Source organism: Periplaneta americana, chromosome 3 (genome assembly GCF_040183065.1).
Source record: "Periplaneta americana isolate PAMFEO1 chromosome 3, P.americana_PAMFEO1_priV1, whole genome shotgun sequence".
NCBI classification, from domain to species: Eukaryota; Metazoa; Arthropoda; class Insecta; order Blattodea; family Blattidae; genus Periplaneta; species Periplaneta americana.
Window position 1 is genome coordinate 163,466,426 of NC_091119.1, and position 13,775 is coordinate 163,480,200.

The 13,775-nt window shown below is 35.8% G+C and overlaps 1 protein-coding gene across 2 annotated transcripts in view; it reads left to right on the plus strand.

The window, feature by feature from the left end:
- The window catches only part of LOC138696800 (calnexin-like), a 45,335-nt gene that overhangs the window by 18,693 nt on the left and 12,867 nt on the right, over window positions 1-13,775 (plus strand). Inside the window, exons 8-9 of one of the 2 annotated variants that reach the window (XM_069822215.1) lie at window positions 938-1,063; window positions 9,715-9,918. In XM_069822215.1, coding sequence (XP_069678316.1) covers window positions 938-1,063; window positions 9,715-9,918 — 330 coding nt within the window. Of the gene's footprint in view, window positions 1-937; window positions 1,064-6,090; window positions 6,217-9,714; window positions 9,919-13,775 lie in introns of both variants that reach the window. The other variant, XM_069822214.1, reaches the window with a different exon arrangement.

Below are 13,775 nucleotides of genomic sequence, written 5' to 3' on the forward strand. Positions count from 1 at the left end.
AAAACTATCATCTACTGTGTGTGTGTAAGATAAATAAATGGAAGAAGAGACTGTAAAAAGACAAGTATTGCACAGGCAGGCGCGGAAAATAATGTTTAAGGTGTGTAATTATTTTAAGAACGACGAGCAGAATGCTGCCGGCCATCTTGATGCTGGCTGCAACATTGCCAACGCACAAGAAACTACTACAGAAGCATGTGGTGTGGGATTGAGAACCGTACAAAGAATATTGTTAGTGAAGGAAAGAGGGCTTGTTTGGTGTCATGCTTACATTAATCAACGGCTAAGGTCATTATTGTCTTTTGATAATTTAAATTCCCTCCTGCACTATTTGTATTGCACGTGCGTGTGAAGTATGATGTGGCAATGTTGTATGCTGCCTTGCTCTCTCTATCTGTCTCTCTCAATGCAAACACTAGCAGACTCCCGCCTTCCGAATTGTCGTCGACTCTAAAAAGCTATGACTTCCATGAACTAAGTCACATGAAAAGGGTTATAGTGCTTCAAGTTGCTGGAACTAAGGAGCTCTACATTCTATTTACGCTTCTAGACTTAAGGTAGAAAGGTTTGCCTAGGACACTTTTACCAGAAAAAAGATATCTAGTGTACAGACTCCTTATTACACTTAGAAATAAACGTTATCAAAGTAAATGAAATGAAACAATGGAAACAGGCATCATGATGTTAAACCTCATTTCCTTGTAAATAAAATTATATTTGTATTATTATGTAAGTCTTACTTTTAACAAAGTTTCAGCAATTTCAAAAGTGTCCTTACTTTAAATATCCGTGCCTATCAAAATAGTCACAATGTTTTATACTGTGTGTAAGTTCAGGGTTATTCATATCAGTATAAAGGATAGATGAAGTATAAAATGAAAAATTATCTGTTGTTTCCAAGTTGTGACGGGAATACGGTGATGTTTGTTTGTATCAGGGATCTTTGTGGGGTAAGGTGATGAAATCTATCAACTATAAACCTGGCTGGTGGGCACTGTACTTTGTATATTGTGCCATTCCTATCGCAATATATGTATGGTACCTTTGGAAGAGGGTTGCTGAGGTAACCACCGGTTAACGAAATCAAACTTAGTAATTAGAAAGCTACTGAATAGTAAAACATTCCTTGTAGATCTTATCCGACCCTGCAAGAAGAAGTGCTGCTTTAAGTATTGTGGCTTCCTTAAAGCACTTGACTAAACATGCTATATTTATATTTGATTGTAAGCTAGGACTTCCATATTAAGCCTTTTGTTATTTCAGTGTCTTTGCAAGAATGATCATCTAATTGTTGTTATCAAACAATGCAGTGGTGGGCGCTCTTTATGTGGTAACAAGCTATTAATATATTGATTATTTACTGTAGTTAAATAAAATAATATTTTCTCTTCTCATTTGAAGAGCTCGATTTTACTATCTGTGGAAACGTGAGAAAATGATCTTTACTGCTGTAAACTAGTAATACTCAGCAGATGTGCTGAAATGAGGTAAAACCAGTGAAATAGCCACGAAAAAATGAGTTGTGAGCATGCGTGATTTGTGGGTAATTTAGTCTTGTCAGTCTCCATTATGTAGGCTACTGAAATAATACAGAGTGATTTATATAGAACTGACACATTTCTTTCATTAATTGTTTCAAAACGAATTGTGCTAGCGACAACTTATTATACCTAAAATGTAGAGGAATTTTGGGAGATTATTTACCTCTATAGCAAATGTTGAAAATGTCCTCCATCCTGCATAAGGCACAACTCAACACGTTGTTCCATGTTACTGGCCACTCGTTGGAGGACTATGTTGTCAATAGCTTGAATCTCCTATGCGATGTTGTGCTTCAGATCGTCCAATGTCTGGGGACGTGTGGCGTAAACCCTGTCTTTTAAGTAACCCCATAGAAAGAAGTCCGGCATTGTCAAATCCGGAGATCTCGGTGGCCACAGGTTCCTGGAAATTATTCGGTCGTCAAAGAAACTTGCAATTAGTTCCATGGATTCATTTGATGTATGGCATGTAGCGCCATCTTGCTGAAAATATCTTTGACTCAGCTCTACATCATCCAGTTGCTCAACAAACTCAATGAAAATCAGTCGGTACTCTGCAGTGTTCACAGTCTGGTTAAAAAAATTGGCCCCACTATTCTCTGTGCGGATATTGCGCACCAAACTCCGATTTTAACCGGGTGCATAGGTGCTTCATGGATGACATGTGGATTTTCGATGGCCCAATGGCGTGAGTTCTGTGAGTTCACATAACCAGATAAATGGAACCATGCTTCATCTGTGAACCATGTGATGGACAATATGGCAGGATTTTGCACACTGAACATCTGAAACCAACGACAATAATTCAATCTTTTATCCTTCAATCTTTTATCCTTATCTGGTTCCTGTAGCTGATGAACAACCACAACCCTATATGGCTTTAGGCTGCCAACAATAGAAATAAAACATAAACATCTGCGCATCTAGTGACAAGGAATCAAAACTCCAGAACATTCTGCTTAATTTGGTGCTAAAATTGGGTCATTGAATGAATTTCCAACGGAATAATTAAAGAAAGAAATGTGTCATTTCTATATAAATCACTCTGTAGTACAATGTGAGTTTAAGCATTTGGCTAGTGGAACTATATTTTGCTACTATTTACCGAACATGTTTGTTGTTCTGCCAATGATGAATTCAGTGGACAATTTATTGGGAAATCTTCCAGAAGTTTAGAAGAAAAATTGGAAGTCAGACATCTAGGTAGGCTTATTAACAGATATAAGCCTAACATAAAAAGCCAAAGGGTTATGTAATGTCTCTTACAGTAGGTGTTTGTTTAATAGAAAGTTATGTGCTGAAAGCTTGGTGTTGGTTGGGAGTTTTGGAGTGCTCTTTTTTGATGTAGAACTACGTCTTTGTATTCGGCAGTTTGTCTAGTGTATGGTGACAATGTCCCAAAAGAAGTTACATTAGAATCGCTTATACCTCTTGAACATATCAAATGAATAGTGCACAGATATGTGCAGTATGTTATAACTGGAACTTGGAAAATTCAGGTGACCCAAATTTTGTTTCTTGGTCCATTCCATCTTGGAGACAAAGTAGTCCTGTAACTGTAAACATCCACATGAAATCAGTCAGACTGTCAAGGCTGGCAAAGATGGCTGGGACAAAACATGCCTCGAAAACTGCGTTCTGGTGGCCATTTTATACACATAATTTTGTGTGATCTGAACCGGTCGAGACATGTGAGGCACTCAGTTGACTAAATAAACGCAATAAAAAACTCTCGACTTTCAAAATATAGTCGTGAAAATCTGTGAACTTTCAAAATGCCTCGAAAATCGAGTGTTTGGCAGACTGCAAACGTGGTAACGATCACACCAGAGAAAAGGATATCCCAAGACGAATCAAACAAGCCTAAGACCACCACAATGGAGTACAAGAGACTGCAGAGAGAGCACAGGAGAGTGGTGGTGCATGCAAGCTCTGTGGACTCTGTGGCTTTGGAACAGCAAAACATATCACCACAGCTGTCTGTATTGGCTCAGTTCTTTGGCCGATTCCACACAAAACTGCCCTTACTGTCAGAAGCAGTTCTTCATCTATAAACTCAACTCATTTCACTAGAGAGCGACTGCTGTTTTTTATAGTCTATTGTATACTATATGTATAATAATGCATATCTGATTTTGTTCAATCTGCCGCTGTATAAATAGCATATGGTTATTGCACTTGTCGAATGTTTGATCAGCAATAAATAGTTGAATTATTTACACAGCTGCCAGTAACATTCATTAGTCTTCTTATGTAAATATCGTTCTTGGTGGTATAGTGATAATTACCATGCCAGTTATTGGATATGAGGTTTGCAGGTTCAAACCCGGCCAAGAGCAGTTAAATTTGAATGACAGTAAAATCTTTAGCATGGCTTCCATAGATATACAGCAAATAAAAGAACCCTCTCCCTATTAGTGGACTCCAGACAATAATAATCTTCGCAGTTGTAAGTGTTGTTGAATGAAATACTACCACCAAAGTCTCAAGTATCGAGAAAAATAGTAGAAGAAAGAAGATCCAAATACAACTAAAAAATTCTTATTACAAGTATTACATCGTAAACAGCTGTAGTTTCTATTTGTCATGCTGTAATTTTAAAGGTCACAAGCAATAGTTTGTATAGGTCCATAATGGTTAGCATGTCTGACTGTGAAATGAGCAGGCCCGGGTTCAAATCTTGATTGGCACAAGTTACCTGGTTGGGGTTTTTTTCTGAAATTTCCTTCCCCTCAACCATTTCAAGCAGAATTGCTGGGTAACTTTCGGCATTTGACCTCAGACTCATTTCGTCTTCATTAATTTCAACTTCATATACTATCTACAGTAATTTCAGGTTGACAGGAGATTCAGCAGATGTGGTGCCATGATTCGACTACAGGTGTCATCTGTCTGAGGGCTGCATATGATCGCAGAGAGTCAAAGATGCTTTCAGCAGCGGACCACAACAGACCAGGGATCATATAGTTCTGTATAGCTCCCTCAGACAGATGGAACCATGGTGGATCATGGTATCTATTATGCTGCAATCTTTAAGTTAATATAGGATGGAGCAGGATATAGTACGTGATTTGCGAACAGATACCATCGATCTGAGGAGGCTGCAGAATCTCAACAGGGAGATTACGTCAGACCTGGATGCCATAGCTGAATCAATAAGATGGCACCAAGAAGTGAATCACGTACTTACAAAAATGTGGTCCTAAGGACTTCAACAATCATCTCACAATAAGGAGGTCGACACTATAAGCTTCAGGGTGTGGTGCAAGCCTTCTAGCCCTTTTCAGAAGATAAAAAAAAAGACTTGTACAATATTTATTTATTTACGAGCAAGAGTCAATAAGTAAGTTAAAAATTAAAGCAGTGACCTATATTTTTAATGAGGCTCCTGAAGCTCTAACTGCTAGATGGCAGTACTATCAACGTGTCCACAAGCGAAACAGAGAAGCATCAATTGCAAGATGGCAGCACCTCTACACTAGTGTGCCACTGGTGACTTGGTGTATGCCTATGCTTTGTCTCAGGCAGGTAATGATACACCCAAGACTCTGTCATTATCTGGACTAGCATGTCATCCTCTTCATCCTTCCTGCTCGGATCAAGTCACCAACCTGTTGCACATTTGCCTCTGTGACAGTCTCCATTGGCTGACCAAATTAGTACTCGATATTTATCCACACTTCAGAGAACTTCTGCATCCAGTTGTAGAAAGCTTGACATGACAGGCAGTGCTCACCATACACAGGAGAGTTTGTTTATTAATATCCTTTGGAAAATCGCACAACGTAGTGTTGCTCAACAGTGATACATTTGCCAGCATCTTTCAACTGCTGTTTCTTTGTTTTACTTGTGCACACATCAGTTACCTTTACCATTGGATAATATTGTCATCTAGCAGTGATAACTTCAGGTGACTCATTAAAAAGTGTGAGTCATTACTTGATTTGTAACTTAGACTTACTTACGGACTCACTTGCATATTTATTTTGGTTCGATGGCAGTTACATATTAATTTTGTCAAATTAAATTTCACAATGAAAAAAGAGCACTGCTGGACTTGGTGAAGTTGCTTGTCTCTGCACAGAACAGAATGTGTGCTGTGATGTCATTCCCATCTTGAGATGCCTATTGGAAAGAAGTAAAATGCATTATAACTAGCAGTATAGAGATATTTCGATTAAATAGTGAACTTCTCCTCCCCCCTCATTGAAGGCTGTAGAATCTACTTAAAACTGATAACATGTAATGTGTGTTCTCCATTTCATTGAATTAGTAGAACATTAGTCCTTAGTTTATAATAGCATTTAATTAAACCTTATGTCATACAGTAATTTTGTGATTGTAATTCTGTTCCTTATAGCAAAAATTCATTACACTAGATTTTCCTTTATGGACATTTCACTACATCTTACGTGTATATAGCTAATTCCCTTTAGGCTTATAGCTCTGTAATGGAGTTTAATAATTCCGTTTTTATTGTTGTATATTTAGAATACTATTGCTATTCTTTAAGTAGATTACATATTTTTATTGTATCATCCCTTTACAGGAGAGCTTGTTTAGTCGACTAGTAGCATACACCAATGAACAGCCTTGGTTATGGGCTGTGTATGTAATAGTGATTGGTCTACCTATAGTGCTTTTTTTAACGTTTTGCTGTGGCTCTTCTTCTCAGGTAAGTGGCAGAAATTCTCTTGAAATTATAGATTTGATTTTCGTTCGTATCTATCACATTCGAAGGCAGTCCATTTTAGAACATTTCATGTGTCACGTGGTGCCATTTGAGTAAATCAACTTTAAGGTGGAATGTACAGTATACCTTTTGCTGCTATAACTGGCTTAGTGATATACAGATAGTATGTATTATGTATATCATTTTTTATTTCCAAATGATCTATAGATTCTAAGAAAAAAATGTTGAAATATAATAAAAATTAGACTGGTGAAATTGTGGTTACTGTCCTTTTCCCAAATAGCAAGTATAATTAAATATATTTATAGATATTGCGTTTTCACCTTCTTGTATGCTGGAATTTGATTGATACCTGGAGATGTGTACTTTTTCAGATTTCCTATCGCAATTTTGACTTCAGAAAGTGTGGGTTCAGGTTTTGAATATTGTCCCAATCATTTCTATTTGGCATATGTACAGTTAGTACTTACTTACTTACTTACTTACTTACAAATGGCTTTTAAGGAACCCAAATGTTCATTGTCGCCCTCGCGTAAGCCCGCCATCGGTCCCTATCCTGTGCAAGATTAATCCAGTCCCTATCATCATATCCCACCTCTCTCAAATCCATTTTAATATTATCCTCCCATCTACGTTTCGGCCTCCCCAAAGGTCTTTTTCCCTCCGGTCTCCCACTAACACACTATATGCATTCCTGGATTCGCCCATACGTGCTACATGCCCTGCCCATCGCAAACGTCTGGATTTGATGTTCCTAATTATGTCAGGTGAAGAATACAATGCGTGCAGTTCTGCGTTGTGTAACTTTCTCCATTCTTCTGTAACTTCATCCCTCTTAGCCCCAAATATTTTCCTAAGCACCTTATTCTCAAACACCCTTAACCTATGTTCCTCTCTGAGTGAGAGTCCAAGTTTCACAACCACATAGAACAACCGGTAATATAACTGTTTTATAAATTCTAACTTTCAAATTTTTTGACAATAGACTAGATAAAAGCTTCTCAACCGAATAATAACACGCATTTCTCATATTTATTCTGCGTTTAATTTCCTCCCGAGTGTCATTTATATTTGTTACTGTTGCTCCAAGATATTTGAATTTTTCCACCCCTTCGAAGGATAAATCTCCAATTTTTATATTTCCATTTCGTACAATATTCTGGTCACGAGACATAATCATATACTTTGTCTTTTCTGGATTTACTTCCTGGTTGAGTGTAAGAGAAGGCCGTATGGCCTTAACTCTGCCAGGTTAAATAAATCATTATTATTATTATTATTATTATTATTATTATTATTATTATTATTAAACCGATCGCTTTACTTGCTTCAAGTAAAATTTCCGTGTTTTCCCTAATCGTTTGTGGATTTTCTCCTAACATATTCACGTCATCCACATAGACAAGAAGCTGATGTAACCCGTTCAATTCCAAACCCTGCCTGTTATCCTGAACTTTCCTAATGGCATATTCTAAAGCGAAGTTAAAAAGTAAAGGTGATAGTGCATCTCCCTGCTTTAGCCCGCAGTGAATTGGAAAAGAATCAGATAGAAACTGACCTATACGGACTCTATACAGTTAGTAGTTTCCAAAAATAATTCTTCCATCTGTTCAGGATGAAATGAGAATCAGCAAGCAAGTCACCATTCTCATCCTTGAGCAAATATTATTGCTGTTTAAAGAAAAATATAAATGCCTTTTTCTTTCTACTGCCTATATTACACATTTTAAGTGCCTTTTTACCTGCCTTTTTCTACCTTTTTCTACCTTTTTCAGTGCCTGAACATTCGGTCTCTAGTAATAACAGTACATCCTGTATCTGAATATTTTTCTATGTGCGAACTGCCTTCTGATATGATGGGTACTGCAGTGTAGCTTAAATTCAGTGTATGAAAAAACAATGTTTAATTCACAGTTGTATTAAAACAATAAACATGATTTTCTTTACATTTTAAAATGATTCTAAAGCAGACATGTTGAGCTATTCTTTGGTTATGTAAGAATAAAATTACTATTTATAAACCTAACTTTGGGCTCGACATCTATTAAAATATTTAAACTAGTATTTATACTTTCTGATTGTTATGATGCTGTAAATAATAATTTTGAGATTTTTGTTATCAGTATATCATCTGTCTGTATAGCAATTTCTACTACTGTTGTTTGGATTTTATTGATATGCAGTATCCACAAGTCATTGAGCATGAAATGTAATAATTTGTAGTAAAAAATTAATGAATATTTATTTGAAATCAAAAACACACAATAACATCAGCTTCAAAAATTATCTGACAATTTTCTTCGTGATTGTTTCTATTATGTAGACTTAACTGACAAATAAAATGGATGACTACTGGAAGTTGATTAAAATTTTTCTCCAGCTTTTTTTTGGGTCTACTCTCATAACGTCTTCCCATGTTCCTATTGGTATACAGTAGCGCTCAAAAGTATTTTGTAGTCGGGGTTTTATGTTGTCAGTACTGTTTACATGCAGTTACAACAACGCAAGCACACAACTGGGTGTCATTTTGTGAGTAGCATCATGTTGCTGTGGTTACATATTTAGAAAACAGGCAAGTTCATAGGATAACATTCATTTAAAATTCATATTCCAATCTGGTTGTAAGTGCTTCTGTGCGAAAAATCCTCGTGTGTACTGTATAACATTTATTCCCAGTGATTTGGTGCACTTGAAGATTGCTCCCATTGCCTCTGTAGATGTTGAAAAGAGCTTTTCATTGCACAAGAATGTGCTGGCATTTGCTTTCCTACAAGAACCTGTGCATGATCAGTGTCATCTATTGCAATGCAGAATGAGGCAAGAATTGTAGCCTATAGTCGTATATGTAGATAGATGGAATTTTCCCCATCCTATAATGTATTCTACTACTGAATACGGTAGTTAAATTCTTCTTTTTATTTTCAGATATTTTCGACATAGGGATTGCATAACTGTCTAATAATGACAACATGCAGATATTCAATTATTTTGTTTATATGAATTGCAAATTTCAATTGTTTTCACATCATTGTATGTTTGAAATTACGTGAAAAACTTTCATTTTTAACTTTTAAATGAGTGAATATATTTAAGATTTTTAGCCCTCCCCCCTTTTTTTAGTGTTGAGGTCATTTTACTGGGTTTTCCCTGTAATTTTATAGGTTATTTAATTTTTTTGTTTTTAGGTTATCAAAATCCAGGCCCTGATGATAATAGATTGGAAACGGTTTTATAGTACAAATGACTATATTTTATGTGCATCATTCCTGCTTCAAATTCCTGTAGATACTGAATATGAACAAAATCCGTTCAATAATTTGGAGAATTCATTGTTACACACAGACTGACAAATGAGCTACATGTTGGAACTACTTTTTTTGTTATCAGGGATGCTAAAAGAATTGTGTTTTCCGTAAAAATGTCGAAATCGACAGCACTATCTCTTTCTAAATTCGCTGGTTTGTATTATACTTAAAATAGGAAAAGGAAGAACAAAGGCGTGCAGCAGAAGCAAAGAAAACTGATGCTGTTTCGCCAGATGATGACATAGGCGAACAAAAACCAACCAAAGTCACAAAATCTAAGAGTCAGTTAGAGGTGCAGGAAGAAGAAGAGGAAGAAGAAGCTGAAGCTGGAGCAAGTGGAGGTGATGTAGATGTCAATGCTGATGCATCGAAGCCAGAGGTAGGTTTTGGGTATTTGTATTATTTTATACTTTCAGGGTTTGGACTTGTTCCATCCAAATTGTGGATTATGGACCAATACTAGACATCTGTAGGTAGTGGGATTTCTTGCCATTTGGTCAGCTTGATGTACAACAACAAAGGACGTACAAAAGACAAGGGACACATGCTCACTCCTTGTGGGAGAGACATAAGTCTCCACTCCAGCTTCTTGCCAAGAATAGAAGACCTCCCCGGAATAGGGATGCAACCAACAAAACTGTCATTCACGTTTCAGGAGAAAGGAAAATAATTTCGGGGACAGATATCATTAGGACTAGGGTTACCATATGTCAGCATTTATGCTGGCTGAAATGTCCGCTTTTTGATAATAGAAATAGTCGTTCACATACATTTTTGGAAATTCTCTAATTTTATTTGTCTGCGTTTTTCATATTGAAGCCTTATTTATTTATTTTTTTTTTTCGTTTGGTCTCATGTTGCTGTGAGAAGCATATTGCAATGTATGCGATTGTTAAATGTGTAAATGCTGTTTATCCACATACATCCCTCATTTTGTTAATTATAAATAGCAGTGAACTTATCAAGCAAGTTATTAAATTCCATGAATTAGACTTACCATCAATTCTGTGAAAGACTTGTTTCAGTGAAATTTAATTTCCGACATTTTACATGCAAATGTACGTTTGATTATTTGCAGTGAGGGAAGTGGGGGGAAAAAACCAGAGGTGGTATGCTACCCCAAGATTTTCCTCTGACATACCTCGATTTAAAAAAGGCACACCTCTCACTTACAACATAGACATAAATGATGTAGACAATAAATTGTTTCGTACAGCCAGTAACACGAATCTTTGAAGCTTATGCAACACATTAAATTTCTTAATAAAATAATTTCATTTATTATAGATGTATTAATTTGTCCTGCAGAATTTATCTGTAATATTGACATTTAATATTTTAGGAGAAAAATTCGCTCCTTTATAGATGTATTAATTTGTCCTACAGAATTTATCTGTAATATTGACACTAAAATATTGTGTCAATATTACAGATCAATTCTGTAGGACAAATTAGTACATCTATAATATTCTCTTAGCTAGCAGTGCATAATAACTGCGGATTCCCGGCCAACAAATCACTCAGCTGAGTGCGCTCCTAGTATAATGGCAGTTGACATTGGATACACGTCAACATATATATGCCTAACTTGGAGTCAGGCCACAAAAGGGAAACATGGAAGGAGGAAAGTTCGATCCGGTGCTGTGGATTGAATTCGGCGTAGCTCAGTGGTCGGAGTGCTTGGTACGTAGAACCAAGGACCCAGGTTTGATCCCCGGCGCCGGAGCGAATTTTTCTCCTAAAATATTAAAATAATTTCAAGTTAGGCTACTTCAGTTATTACTAGATTATTTTGCAATATCCATTGAGACATCATTTGAAATAATGTCAAAGCTTCAAAGTGCCTTACATAATTATTAATAAAAAGTGCAACAAGAAAAATAATACAGTCACTAAATTGGCAACAATGGCCACCACAAAGCTGCAGACCACAGCCTTCTATACTTGAAATACTACCGTTGTAAGCATTCCAGGGGTTGAGCTTATCAAATAAGTCTGTCTAAATACACACTGAATACAGTTCCAGAAGGCTGTGGTTTAGATTTACGAAGCAAACAGATAGTACTCTTCGCTGTGAAGAAATGTATAAACAAATTTTTACAATTACATTTTTTCAATGATAGTATGTCATTTTTCACTAACGATATGTTTTCTGGCCATTGAAACCAGTGGCGGTATTCCATACTGTCGCATACCGTCTCACTTCCATCACTGATTATTCGTATAGTAAGTAACAAGGAATTGTTAAAGAAAATTATATCTAGTGATAAATATGCAGAAGCTGCGAAAGTGATATAAATGACGAAGTTGGTACAAGGAGTTCGTTGATAAGAGGAATGTGTCAGAATTTTCAGATTTCAGAATATGGTAACTCTAATTAGGCCTGTATTTACTACCACAACCATTTGACTAAACAAGGATACAAGTTTATTCACCTATTGAGCACAAAAACCTGTATGAGTGTTTCAAAATTACTTTTTCCATCTACATCACATATTTTAGGAACCTGATGTTAAATCCCTTTTCTGGGGAGGTCTTCAATTTAACCCACGTCTGCTGGATTTATTGCCAGCACATAAACCACAACACACTCACTCTTTCTCTCTCTCTCTCGATCTAGCTATTACTATCGGATCATCTGTGAAAAGGATAGTATTTAATTTCGTTCAAGTGTTACCTCATTATTTTTTAGCAAAAGTTAATCGATTTATGATACAGAAAATCAATTATTTTGCAAAAAGTCGTAACCCTAATGGTCATGTAGTGACACAGAACAACAGATACCGGTACTGGACTGCCCAAAACCCCGATTTTGTACACGAAATGCCATTGTATGACCAAAAAATTGCTGTAAGTAAATGCTTAGGTTAGGCTACAGAATTATGGGGCCTATATTTTTTTTTAAATACCATAAATACGCAGAGATACAGGGATAATATAATCACATCATTCCTAGAAGAATTATCTGACATTGAATGTACACAGGCATTTTTTCAACAAGATTTCACTACAGGACATACAGCTGATCTCTCGTTAGCTTTAATTGCGGAAATTTTTGGAGATAGGGTCATCAGTAAGGGAATATAGCCAGTGTGATCCCTATATCTTACCATATGTGATTTCTATTTATGGGGGAACTTAACACATAAAGTATACTGGAATAATGTGCATACATTGGAAGAAGTGAAAGACATTATAAAAAGGAAAATGGCAACAATTTCAGAAGAAGCACTAATGCTTGTTAATGCAAATTTTTTTAAAAGGTGTGAGAGATATGTGGTGTCACAAGGACATCAATTCATACATCTTCTATGACAAAAGTAGGTGGTTATTGTAATTGTAATTTGCATGAGCAATCTATGCACTTGACTTAAGGAACCCTGAATATCTGACTCTGCCTGCGAACAGTGTGCTACCAACTCCACACACGCACTGATGAACGTCTATTTGAAGGCTCTGTCCTGTTGATATTGATGTCCATTTATCTGCCTCTACTTCTGGCATGCAAGCTGTAACTGATGGATAGTCAAAAAAATAGAAATATACCGCCATTAAAATAATCATGTAATCTATACCTATAATCCAGATGTGTTTGAGTCTACTCTTTCAAGCCTACAATTAATAATAATAATAATAATAATAATAATGGCTTTATTTAACCTGGCAGAGTTAAGGCCATAAGGCCTTCTCTTACTCTCAACCAGGATTAAAACTTGCTGTACATAGTTGAACATAAAACTGGATCGGAATTAAGTAATTACATACTGATACAATTTAGGTACATAATGAGATCAAAAGAGGTAGTTACATAAAATTTACCTCATAAAATAAAAATAAACATAGTGAAATGCATATTAATGTTGTTAGAATCAAATACAAATCACATAAAAACAGAAGCCGATAATTCAATAAAAAAAAATGTACACAGTAAAAATAGAAATAAACACATGAGTATACATATTAGTATTAGATTACAATTAAGTAGGATTCACATAATTAAACCAGAAACCGACAATTGAATAAAATGTACACAAAATATAGATTAATAAAAAAAAACAACAACACAGTGGGATACATCATGGCGTTAAGTTATAAATAAACACGATTTAGATAATAATAATAATAATAATAATAATTAAAAAAATTAATTTCCTATGAGTTTCATTAAAATATTGTGTTTGTTCTGTTGGCCACCTCAACACATTAAAATGTTTTTATCTAAAAAAAATCTACTTA